At 46.6% G+C, this 11466-nt stretch overlaps 1 protein-coding gene across 4 annotated transcripts; it reads right to left on the reverse strand.

Annotated features, from left to right (window-relative positions):
• Positions 1–381: 381 nt before the first annotated feature.
• Positions 382–11405, reverse strand: RFT1 (RFT1 homolog). Of its 4 annotated transcripts, NM_001142872.2 has the most exons (13): positions 11261–11405; positions 11057–11142; positions 10760–10876; positions 9942–10131; positions 9320–9421; positions 8596–8730; positions 7767–7845; positions 7446–7496; positions 6038–6168; positions 4864–5008; positions 4166–4271; positions 2768–3017; positions 382–1823 (listed from the first exon to the last, which is right to left on the reverse strand). In NM_001142872.2, exons 1-13 carry the CDS (start codon positions 11321–11323, stop codon positions 1659–1661), a joined length of 1620 nt encoding a protein of 539 aa, NP_001136344.1. In that variant the 5' UTR covers positions 11324–11405; the 3' UTR covers positions 382–1658. The 4 variants fall into 4 exon arrangements, with proteins under 4 accessions (NP_001136344.1, XP_040502239.1, XP_040502238.1 ...); XM_040646305.2 differs by having other exon boundaries at positions 10499–11142; XM_040646304.2 differs by having other exon boundaries at positions 10499–10876; positions 11057–11405.
• Between the last annotated feature and the right edge of the window lie 61 nt (positions 11406–11466).

Below are 11466 nucleotides of genomic sequence, written 5' to 3' on the forward strand. Positions count from 1 at the left end.
TTAAGCACTCTCCAGAAGACAGCAAATTAGGGCAGGCTCAAGATATCTCCCGAGGATCACAGTCCTTCCTACAAGTTAGCAAGTCAACAACCCCCCAAGTGCTAAATCACAGTAACCTTTCAAGCTTATGTCTTACTAGCTTTCAGGCCACTGATAAGCCATTAAATTAGGAGTTTAAACCTTTACCTTCTCCTCCTCGCAGAAAATGTGCACACACACCTCTATGTCTTCATAGGCTAAATACTTACAGCACTAGAAAACAAGAAAAATAAACACACTCCTTTATACTGCCAATCACAGCACAGTTCGACTACTGCACTTCATTAAATACCAGGTTTACTTGGAGCTGTTTAAACAGCATCTACCACAACAACACATTAGTTAAAAGCAAACAGGACAGTTTATTGAGACAAACTTCAGAACAGCTTCAGAAGAGTTCCCAAACTGATGGGAAATGGGAAAATTACAGGAGTTAAGAAAACATTTCTAACAGTACCAAACATTTCTAACAGTACCACACCGATACCAGAAAGCATTTTGCCCCATGAGCTCTCTTCATGGGTATCAACTCCACAATGCCATTGGAAGCGAAGATTTTCCTAGAGCTGTCTGAGGAGCTGTGGAGTTTGCTGTGTAATTACACTCAAGTCTTCGGGCTGTTTGTGTCTCAGCATACTTGACATTTCCTGGTCCATTCAAACAATGTGAAGGGAACGCTGGTCGTTACAACGTGCTGCTCCTATGCTCTCAAACTGCCATAGTCAGATTTTAGACCAGCAATAAAATACTGTACACTTAGTAAACAATTCAGCAACCTTCGCTCTTTATAGCTTCTGAACATTGACATTTTCCACAAATAAATAAAAAAAATCAACACAAAGGTTAATACAAACACAAAAAGGTGTGAGCCTGGTGAAAAAAATCTCTTTGTAAGGAAAAACAGCATTTTTTAATTCAAAAGCAGGAAATCCAACCTGCACAAACACAGACAGAATATTTCACTTTGCAGAAAAGCAAGACATTCCTATGGAGACAAATTTGTGCGTAATTACACTGATCATCTCAGATATGAAGAGAAAAGGAGTAAAGCCAATTATGTTTAACCCTACCTTCTGGAACTGCAGCTTCAATGTGACTGTAGTTCACAGCTGTTGTCAGACATTGCTCAAAAACCCATTGCATTTCTGTCTAGATAAGAGCTTTGGAGTATTTCTGACAAGCTAATCAATACTCTCATTAAATGAATGATGCTGAAGGAAGTAAACTTACATGGCCAGCTTGGACTTGGACACACGCTTCATATTCCAGTAGCTTCCCTGCAAGCGTCAGAACTTTACACTTCTTAACTTGTCTTCTTAACACTTTACACTTCAGGGCACTGATAACTCAATTTTTCTGCACTGCGTTATGTTCTATTTTGATAACAGTTACGTTGGGATTGGTCCTTGCTCTAGTGTTTGCTTCAGCTTTTGGTTCTGGCTTTTGTTTTTCAATGTCAAACCATTTCTTCACTAACTTTTTCAACAGCCCCCTGTGCTCAATAACAGCATTCTTCATTACATCTTAATTAAGATGTATGCCATACAATGCCTTCATATATGTACTCCCTACCGGTAAGAATCAGAGCTCCCCCCGTTAACTATTCGCCCATGAGCATTTCATGTTCCTTTCTTCATATACTGGGAGAGGAACTGGCTTCTGACAAAGCGGACCAGCTTGGTCTCTGTGCACAACATGGTAACGGTGGTAGCTGCAAAGCACAGCGCCCCAATGCTGATGTGAATCAGCCTTGCCGTCCAACCCTTATCGCAGCAGAAGAATGCCTAAAACAAAGGGAAGAAGCAATTGAAGGAAAACTAGTCAGCACGAGGTAGGTCAACTGTTACACTAAAACATGAGGTCCAGTGCCTCTTGAGACCATTCCACCACGACCATCATGGGGAGCGCATGCAAGAAAGATTTGTCACATGCACCAATCCTATGACAAATCATCCTTCCTAGTCACGACACTTGCTTTCTTTAAAAACAAACAAACAAAACAACAAAAAGTCAGGTGGCAGACAATGAGCATTCAGCATATACCTGGTAGGTGTGGAAGCTATTTGTCATGGCAAATGTGTTAACAGTATATCAGGAAAACTCTGCCAATGCCGTCCACACAAGGCTGCCATTTTGCCCCAACCTATTCAGCTGCCTTTCAGAAAAAAGGCCACTGCAAACCTGCCATGCCAAAAATAAAGCTCTCCTTTCTAAGGCATCGTGGATTTTCATCTGTCACATTTTTGTACTCCGTAACACCACCACCTCTGTAATAACTGGTCTATGCAGTTACCACTCTGTAACCTCAGTGCAAGCAATAAGTGCGCTTTGAGCCGTTTCTGTTTTGGTTGTTGTTGGTTTTTTTCCCCCTCCACTGCTTTTTCAACAGGATTTTTAATGACCGTTTCTTTGCATCATCACAATCAATTATCAAGAACTGAGAATGTGGATCTATGGGCAGACAGCAGAACTATTGTGCTCATTAGGCACACAGTTCTCTGCCACCTGGAGAAGGCGGAACAGGCAGGCACGCATCTGAAGATCAATATAATTACATGCCTTTGATTAATTTTGTAATAGATCTACGTGCAGCCTCGCAAGCCTGTAATGGAAATCTCCTAGGCTATGGCTATAAGCCTCTCCTGTTAATAATATTTCTTTCCTTCTGGTAACAAAGTCATCTGACAAACCTTCGCAGTGAAAGGAGAATCCTGAGGCAAATACTTACCTCTGAATAAACAGTAATTCCTCCACTTATGATATAAGCGAGTACTAAAAATGGTGAGGGAAGCAAGCCTGTCAAAGGTCTGTAGGAGCTTTCCTTGAAGTACCCGTAGATATAATGGATGCTGTGAGCAATGCGAATACCCATATTAAAGCAGTTGGCAAGGATAAAGCCAACGCTTCCGTGCCAGCGGGTCAAGAAATAGGAGATGCACAGGAATGTGAAGGACAAGGCCAGCATAACAAAGTTGTACCTAGGAAGAAGAAACAATATAAACAACATATACAGCTGCACTATTTAACTACCAAACGCATTTCAAAAGATAAAAATCCATTAGCTTTCTAAAATGCAGGAGCGACAACTACCCTCATCTCTTAGCAGATGGCAAGGTTGACAACAAAGCTGTAAAGAAAAAAAATCCACTGCCAGAATGAAAAATACGTTGAGCAAACTAAACCAAGAACTACATTAAGTGAAGGAAATTCTATCCCACTACTCATCTGCATATTCATTTCAGAAAACACAGTAACAGTAATTAGCAATATCAAAGACTGAGGATTTTTTCCTACTTGTTAGGTATTAAAGAAAAAGAACGCTCAATAAAATGACACTTCGTTCCTGCTCCAAACACTGGCTTTGAAGAGAAGTTCATACTTGGAGAAGGGGATGAAAGCAGCCCTTGTAAGTCTAAAAAGAATTTCTTAGACTGTCAAAAGCAGATCTCATTTAATTAATGACCTTAAAAAAAAAAAAAGGCCTAATTAATCTGGAACAGCCTTGTAATGGACAACTGCTACAGAAGTGAAACAAGTCTGATGGCAGCCATCAGGCTGCAGTGCCAACACACCAGAACAAACAGAAACAAGAAAACATAAAGGCTGGAAGAGATCTCAGGAGGTCATCTAGTCCAACGTTCTCCTCAAGGCAAATAAACCACTGAACTCACATGCCTGACTCAGATCATTCCAAATGTCATCTATAAAAACTGTATCTGAAAAGTTTCAACAGCTGCAAGAATTTAAGGAATTTTAAATAGCAGTCCATCTTAAAAACTGAAGCTTCAGTTCAAGTACATGCACAGTAAATAAGACTCCACATTTAAATTACTTTCCCTGTTAGCTATTTACCAAAAGCCAATAACCTTTTCAATTCGCATCTTTTTTACCCACTGACTAAAGCTTCTACACTGAGGTCTGAACACCAGCACCTAAATCAGCTGTTGGGGTTTCAAGGGACAGGAACACAGTCCTTCAAACGACTGCAAAAAGAAACTGGCTTTTCAGTAACAGAAAAGTGTTTCCAAGCAAATATCCAAGCAGAACAATTGTTCTACATTTCATGCTCAACTCCATGCATCTCATATACAGATAATTACAGAAACACACAGGGGATACTCCTCACCTGTCTACCTCTTCTTTGCACATCGAAGCAAATGTGAAACATTCTGTTACTCCATTGACAGCAAGAAATAGGACATACAAAGAGTAGCACCGGAGAAGATCTGGACCTAAGCCAAAACAAAGGTAACAACGTTAAAAGGATGAATAGATGATGAATAGATCTCATAAGAGATGCACCATTAATTACTGATGAGGGTAACACAGAACCGATGAGCCCCAATGGCAACCAGCACCAAACCTATTCGAGTCAGCAGGCAGAGGTAAAATGGAGAGTGTTTCACCGCAGTGCATTTGCTATCAGATGGCACCGCACGGCCACAAGCAACCATGCTGCTACACATGACACAAGTCATGAAAAGCCAATTTCTTTATCCTTCCTTCCTTGTAAACCTCCTAATATCGTTAACACTACTGCTGAGCAACATCCCAGCCTCTGCAATCATCCCTACAGGCAACTTTGGGAGCTACAGTGCTACAGCTGGAATATTCTAAATGTAAGCATTTACAGGAGGACAAAGGAATTACATTATTTTGCCAGAATAAGGCCAAGTGACAGCACAGTTCAGTTCAGAACACACATTAGGACTCAGCACTTACAACTTCTTTTCACCTGAGCCGATTTTTCTCAGACAGAAAGCTGACTGAGCCAAGAACCCATAGCAGCTGCAGTTTTTGTTTCTCAGCTCTAAAAGTTTTTACCTGTTCCAGAACTGAGCATCGAACCTCCGTAAATATCCAGAGCCAGCTGAGAAAAGGCATATCCAAAAACAGCGATGGTAAGGCCAATCAGAAGCACCAGCTTCAAGAGCAATTCTAACACATTTGCAGCCATAGCAACGTCATCCTGGAGAGAAAGCAAAGACAAAATGACAAAACCCAGCAGTCAATTACATGAACCAGAATCAGCACAGCAGCTGTTTTCACCAAGAAAAACTATTCCGTGGTGAAAAAGTCCACTGGCATAATGCAAGGCAGCACCAGAATTATTCTTTGGTGTTGAAACACCTACACACGTGGTCCTAGCTTCCAACTGTGCTCATGCATTCATTATTCTCTTCTGTGTTATATGCAGAACTCTAAACAAAGAACAGCCATTGAGGGGTTTCTGTTTCAGGGCTTAAGGAAAGGGGCAAACAGCAGCTGCACCTGTTAACAGCCAGTAAATAGCCAAGAGAAGCACAGCATTTGCCCAAGGCCACAGCCTGAAGCACCATAAGGGTCACATCCTCACTGCTACCTTGGACTACAGCAGTTTTGCCACAGCAGAAGGAGCAACTTGGGAGTTCTGTACATCGTAAGGTGCAGCTGCCCACACACCCTGTGAGGAGTCAAACATCTTGCCAGGTGCACTGGATATGCACACACAAACACACCACACGTGCTCCGTAGCAAACACACACAGGTTCACCTCTGCCAGCCTACCATTAACGTGCTCTCCTCCTCTGAAAAGGGCACCTTCTGAAGCGCTCAATGCTTACCAGCCAGCTGTATTTTCAAGTCAGTCAAATATTCTCAAGTGGCACTTATTTGCTGGAAAAAGCATGCTTTTGTGATTGAATCTACAGTAACTGCCTCAGCACACTGCAAATACGTGGCGCACAAGCCTTTACATCACACTGTTTGGAGTAAAGGATTTTAACTTCAATGACCAGACGATGCGGTATTATGCTATTGCACCCCTTAACTCCTACTTTGACAGCTTTTCACCTGTTTGCTTTTTGGTCCTTTGGCAGGCTCTCCACTTACAATTCCTTTCCATTTCAGCAGTCTTTACGCTCAAAAATTTAAACACGCGTGCCAGTCACATTCCTGATACAATTCATCTCCAACAGAAGGCAAGCATTTCATATGGAACTAACACTACCAAACATACCTGCTTCTGATCCTTCACGTTCTTCCCTCTTTCCAATACTTGAGCGAAAAAGACATAAAAACTCTCTTCAATAGGCAAAAAGATGAACCTGGCCACCAGCGAACCAAGGTTGTTCACGGCATCATACACACCTTAACAAACAAAAGACACCAACAAGCTGTCACTTAGTGCTGGAATTGTGCCTGAAACAACAGCAGCACAGAGTCCTGTTTCACATTTCTGATAAACAAAGAGAAGACCAGTGGAACTTAATGCAGCACTAGAGCAAATCCAGCAACAGCCCCAAATGCTCCCAGACAGCCCCTTCAATTCTTCCTATGGAGGAAGATTAAAGATCCAGATGAAAGAGAACCTGCCCTCTGAATGGGAACAGCAGAGTCAGAGTTTAATTGATATGGAGGAAGAGAAAGATGGGCACTGTTAATTTGAGGGGCTATTGGTTTTTTGCTTTCACTGAAGTGAACAAGGAGCGCGAGGGAACGTTTTACCAGCACTTCCAGACTCGGTAAGACACCGAGTAGTGCTCCACATCTGCTAAGGCATCTATCTGGGTGTATTACTGGGACACAGACACCATGTGAGCTCAGCATGTGGATAAATGCTTTATAACTTCACAGCGAAATAACACAACAAGGTTCTGACTGATTTCAGCCCATTCTGATTCAAGCTTTCTTCACATTTTCAGAGTGCAAGCATTTCTGCACTCGCCCGTCATTTAAAGACCCTTGCAGTAGGAGGCAGCTTATTTGTTCCCTGGGAGGAGGACCAGCAGTGGATGAACCTTCTGGCAGCGAGAGTATAAAGTCTGTGTTTATGGGGGGACACACCACTGCCAGCAAGTAAAATAAATTCAAACAGCCAAGAAACTTCTAACAGTGGGCCAGCAATTACGGCGTGTTTTGCTTCCCAGGTAAGAGCTGTGGTGCTGCCAGGGCCGTCACCTGAACTGCTGCTGCCATACATCACCCTGGAACGACACAGTGCTTTTATGGAACACATTCACTTGGAGATGTGATGCGACAAACCACAGTGTTCCTGCTGTAACAGCTAACACAGATCCCAAAGGAAGAAAACATCACATACTATGCCTTCTTCTTCCAACTTTTTAAAACAGAAACAAGATACACAGCAAAAAACGTACACAGCTGTAAAGCTTTGATCCAAAGGAAAATAGTGTTTAAATCCACGACCCTCAAATACGTTGCTTTGGTTCTGTCTGTTGGTTTTTTGGTGTGGGTTCTTTTTAATATCCATTTATCCATCATTCCCTGAAATGCACCTCAGAGCCCCAATGCCTTTGAAATCCTCCCACGTTTTCGTGTTATTTTCAAATGGTTTCTAATATTTTCAGTGTTTTCAGAAGCAGCTACAAAACGATGCTGTCGCTCCACAACGTCACCACACTCACCCTGATCGCCAAAGTTTATCACATTCAGAAAAGTCATCACGTATCGCTCACCTGGAAGTTAAAAATACAGAAGTAAGGACGAACCCCTTCATCTTTCCCAGCGTGTGTTCAGGCACTGCTGACAGCAGCATCCGAGAGACACGTCCAACAGGACAGGACACTTCTGATGCTCCATCAGATTTCAGTAACTGCATCTGGGTTGGCAGCGCCTGCTGGTGCCCCTCTGAACACCACCCCCTCCCAGCCTTCCCAGGCTCCGTGTCCATCCTGTGCCCAGCATTCACTTGCCTTTCCCCAACATGCCCACACATTGAGCCTCACCCTCTGTCAAAATCTGCTTCAGGAAGGACTGTTTGAAGAAGCTCCAGGTCAGCCGTGCTTCCTTCCAGTTAAGGAAAGTCTGCAAAATCAAACCAATAACGTCACTCTGACCTGGCTGACTTTCTCCCTTGCGGAAAATCACCATCACTGCAGATACACAAAGCAACTGCATAAGCTTTCTACAGGATAAATCACTCAACAGTAGCGAGAGAGGGGGAAAAGCCGTTCAGTAGACCAACAGAACTCTCACCCTCACAGTAACATAAATCTTCCAGTGCTCTTCAAAGCGTTCCTGCAAGCCTCACAAGCCAGAACTGCCATTATGTTCTCAGCCTCTCAATCTCTTCCTCAGAACACCCTCCTCCTCATTGTGCCCTTTCACTTCTTCCTTTGCCCGCTTCCTTTCCAGAGGACATCGGAGATCTGAGTGTCTGTGGGATGCTGCGCACCACCATGTCCTGTCTGAGGAAAAGCTGAAGTAGCAGCTCCATAAGATGGCTCTAGATTCTCTCCTGCCTTCTACCCGGTACCAGCTCACTCCCTTTAACACTGTAAACGTTCCACCTCCAGTTAATGGTTTGTGCAAAGCTGCTGTAAGACGAGGCAGCCAACGAGGCCCAGAAGCAAAGAGCTCCAGGTTCATAATGGTTTTCTGGCAAGGATTTGAACGCACAAACTGCCAATGGAATTTCATGCAGCCACGTCTCCTAGCCAGCCAGACTTCCCAAGAGCAGAAATAACCTCAAAAGCACCCATTTAACTCCATCACCTCCAAACAGTTTGCAATAGTTCTCCCATCAAAGACTTCAGAATGAATCGTGCGACCCACCTTATCTGCCATCAAGTTCGGTAGCAGAGCTTTCATTCTTGTAATTGGAAACGACTTCTTTGTTGCTTCAGGAGACCCCAAGAACTTTGCAAAATAAACCACATAGCACGTTACCAGAACACTGGTATAGAAGAGCTGAAAAGACAAGGAAGGGAAGAATTAAAAAAAAAAAAATAGTAAGACAAAAATCAACTTACAGATGTCGAATCCCATTAGGATGGGTGAGAACTCAGTGAGAACTGAAGGCAGGAAGCAGCTCTTACTCCTGTCAGATTTTAACCTGGCTGAAGGCATTGCTGCAACTCCCCTCCCCCACTCAGAACGCTGTCGATTTTAATCAGCACATCAGCACCACGGGCCTTTGCCAACTTGCCTTCACCTTCTATTCAGTACTTTCAGAAGTATTACGTTGAGTCCAATTTAAAAACGACAAAACACAGTTGACAGACTTCAAGAACAGCTAAAGCACGTACAGCATAACCACCTTATTCACAAAACGTGCCTTCAGGCACACAGCAAAGCTGCTCTCGTGTCCCTCCACTAAACTGACGGGGGTCAAAACGCCAAGTCAGTAACAGCTATCACCCACATTCCTACCGTTTAAATCCTAGCCTCACAGGAACGTTCTCTCACCTCCCAGTGCTAATCAGCAGGCTGAACGCCAAAGGCAGTAGCAAGTAACATTTCAGAGCTAGAAGTTATATAGAGAATACGGGAAACTGACCTGAGCCAAGGAAAAGATGTAGAGGCCCCACTGCGGATAAAGGACGACTAAAACAACTGTCAAAATGCATTTGGACACTATTGAAAGGCTTTCAGCAATTACCTTCAAGAGAGAGAAAACAGAGAACGTTCATTTTGGCCAACTTAACCACCTACAGGAACACAAAGCACTCCAGTTTCACACACACAGCCCACAAAGGAGTACAAGGTGTCCAAAGTCAGCGTGACGACCACAGCTCTCCTGCTGCATTGGCTGCCTCAGACTGCAGCCTCTGCCCATTCCCCAGTCTTATGGTGCACCATTCCCCATCGCACTGCCCCAGCCCCTCGTGTGGGCCATACGTGGAATACATTCATATTTCAGGATCATTAAGGCGGTAACTCCTAAATAAATTCACTTCCCTTTATGAGCAGGAGCAACCTGAATGTTACAAATGTGTTACAAGCAACTCATGCAGCATTAAGCAGCCCACAGCTCTATTTACTTTTTAAAATACTCCCGAACATACACAGCTGCAGTTCAGGAGTTCCTTACTTTCTGTGCATCGTTGTTTTCAACAGATAAGGACTGCTCTCTCTCTCTCACACCCCCACCCCGCTGTGCACACAGCCTCCTCACTAACCTTAAGTCTCACAAACAAGTGAGCCTGGGCTAAAACCCAGCACGGTTCTCCCAGAAGCTCAACAACTGCAGAAAGGCCAAACGCCACAACGCCGGCCCGATAGTGCGGAACCACGGACGGATCCGGAACTTCAAGTAAGTGCAGCCAGACGAAGCCCAGGAAAGCAGACCAAAACACACCAAGAGGGACTCTGAGGAGTTAACGTAAAAACAGTCAGGTTTTCTTCAGCAGAAAAAAGACCAGGAGGAAATCTGATTGCAATTTTACGTGCCGCTCTACTCTACTCATTTTTGAAGAGATCTGACGAACTCGTTGCTACTGAAGCTACGAGTTTTGGCATCAAACCTGCAACTACGAGTCGCTGCTTGCGGCTACAGGTTCTGATGCCACCGCTGCAGCCGCTGTGCCGAGTCTCCCAGGCAACGGCAGCGGAGTCGGCAGAAGACAGCACGTGTCTGCAGCTCCGCCGTGCCGGCAGCAGCGCCGCAGCGCGACGCCCCCTCCGCGAGCGGCCGCTGCCAGGCAGGCGGAGCGAGGCACGCGGCGCAGACACGCACTGCCTGCTGCTGACGCGGCTTCGGGACCCGCAGCCTCGGACGGAGCCCCGCGGCAGGACGGATCTGAGCCCCGCTCTCAGATCCCCGCGGGCTTTGACGTTAAACTCGCAGCACGTCCTGCAGATCGTTCCGACTACCAGAGTCTCGTTTGAAATCACGCTGTTCGAGGAGGAAAACCGGGAGCGGGAACGCATCTTCATCGCGCGAGCTCTCGGGCAAGAACGAGAAGCGGGTTCTAAAGAACAGCGGAGCAGCTCTCACGTCAGCCACAGCAGGTTGATGGTCGCAGCCCAGCTCCGCTCCGCGCCGCCGCTCAAGCAGGCCCTGCGGAACGCCTCCCTGGCCAGGAACACGGCCGTGGAATAGAGCAGAGTCAGCCTGGAGGAGACAGGGCGGGCAGTCAGTCCCTCGCTCGCCGCCTCCGCGGGCGCCCGCCGTCAGCCCGGCCTGACGCGCGGCACCGCCCGACGCACAGAAGCAGCGGGCGCGCAAAGAAAGCACGGCCACGCGAGGCAGCGAACCGCCGGCTCCGCGGCCGGAAGGCGGAACGGCCATCACCTCACGCTGACGACGCCGAGGAGCTCCCGGGAGAGGTAGCGCAGCGTCAGGGCGTTCAGCCCGAAGGTGACCGCCCGGAACAGCACCTGCGGAGGAAGCGGGGCGGGAAGCGCTGCCGGGGGGCCGGGCCGGCTCCCACGGGCGCCGCCGAGGAGGGCGAGAAGCGGGAGGAGACGGGGACGGGGGTCCCGGGGCGGCCCGCACCTGCAGCAGGGCGCTGGACGAGGCCAGACGGGCGGTCTGGCGCAGCGCGGCACGCGCGGCCATGGGAACGGAGCGGCACGGAACTGCACGGAGCGGCACGGCCGGAACGCCGCTACCGGCCCGAGAGACGCCGTCGCGCCGCGATGACGTCAGACGGGGCGGGGAAGCGCTCTGCGCCCGGCCCGCCGCCCCGCCCCGCCCCGCCC

The sequence above is a fragment of the Gallus gallus genome, chromosome 12 (genome assembly GCF_016699485.2).
Source record: "Gallus gallus isolate bGalGal1 chromosome 12, bGalGal1.mat.broiler.GRCg7b, whole genome shotgun sequence".
Lineage (NCBI taxonomy): Eukaryota > Metazoa > Chordata > Aves > Galliformes > Phasianidae > Gallus > Gallus gallus.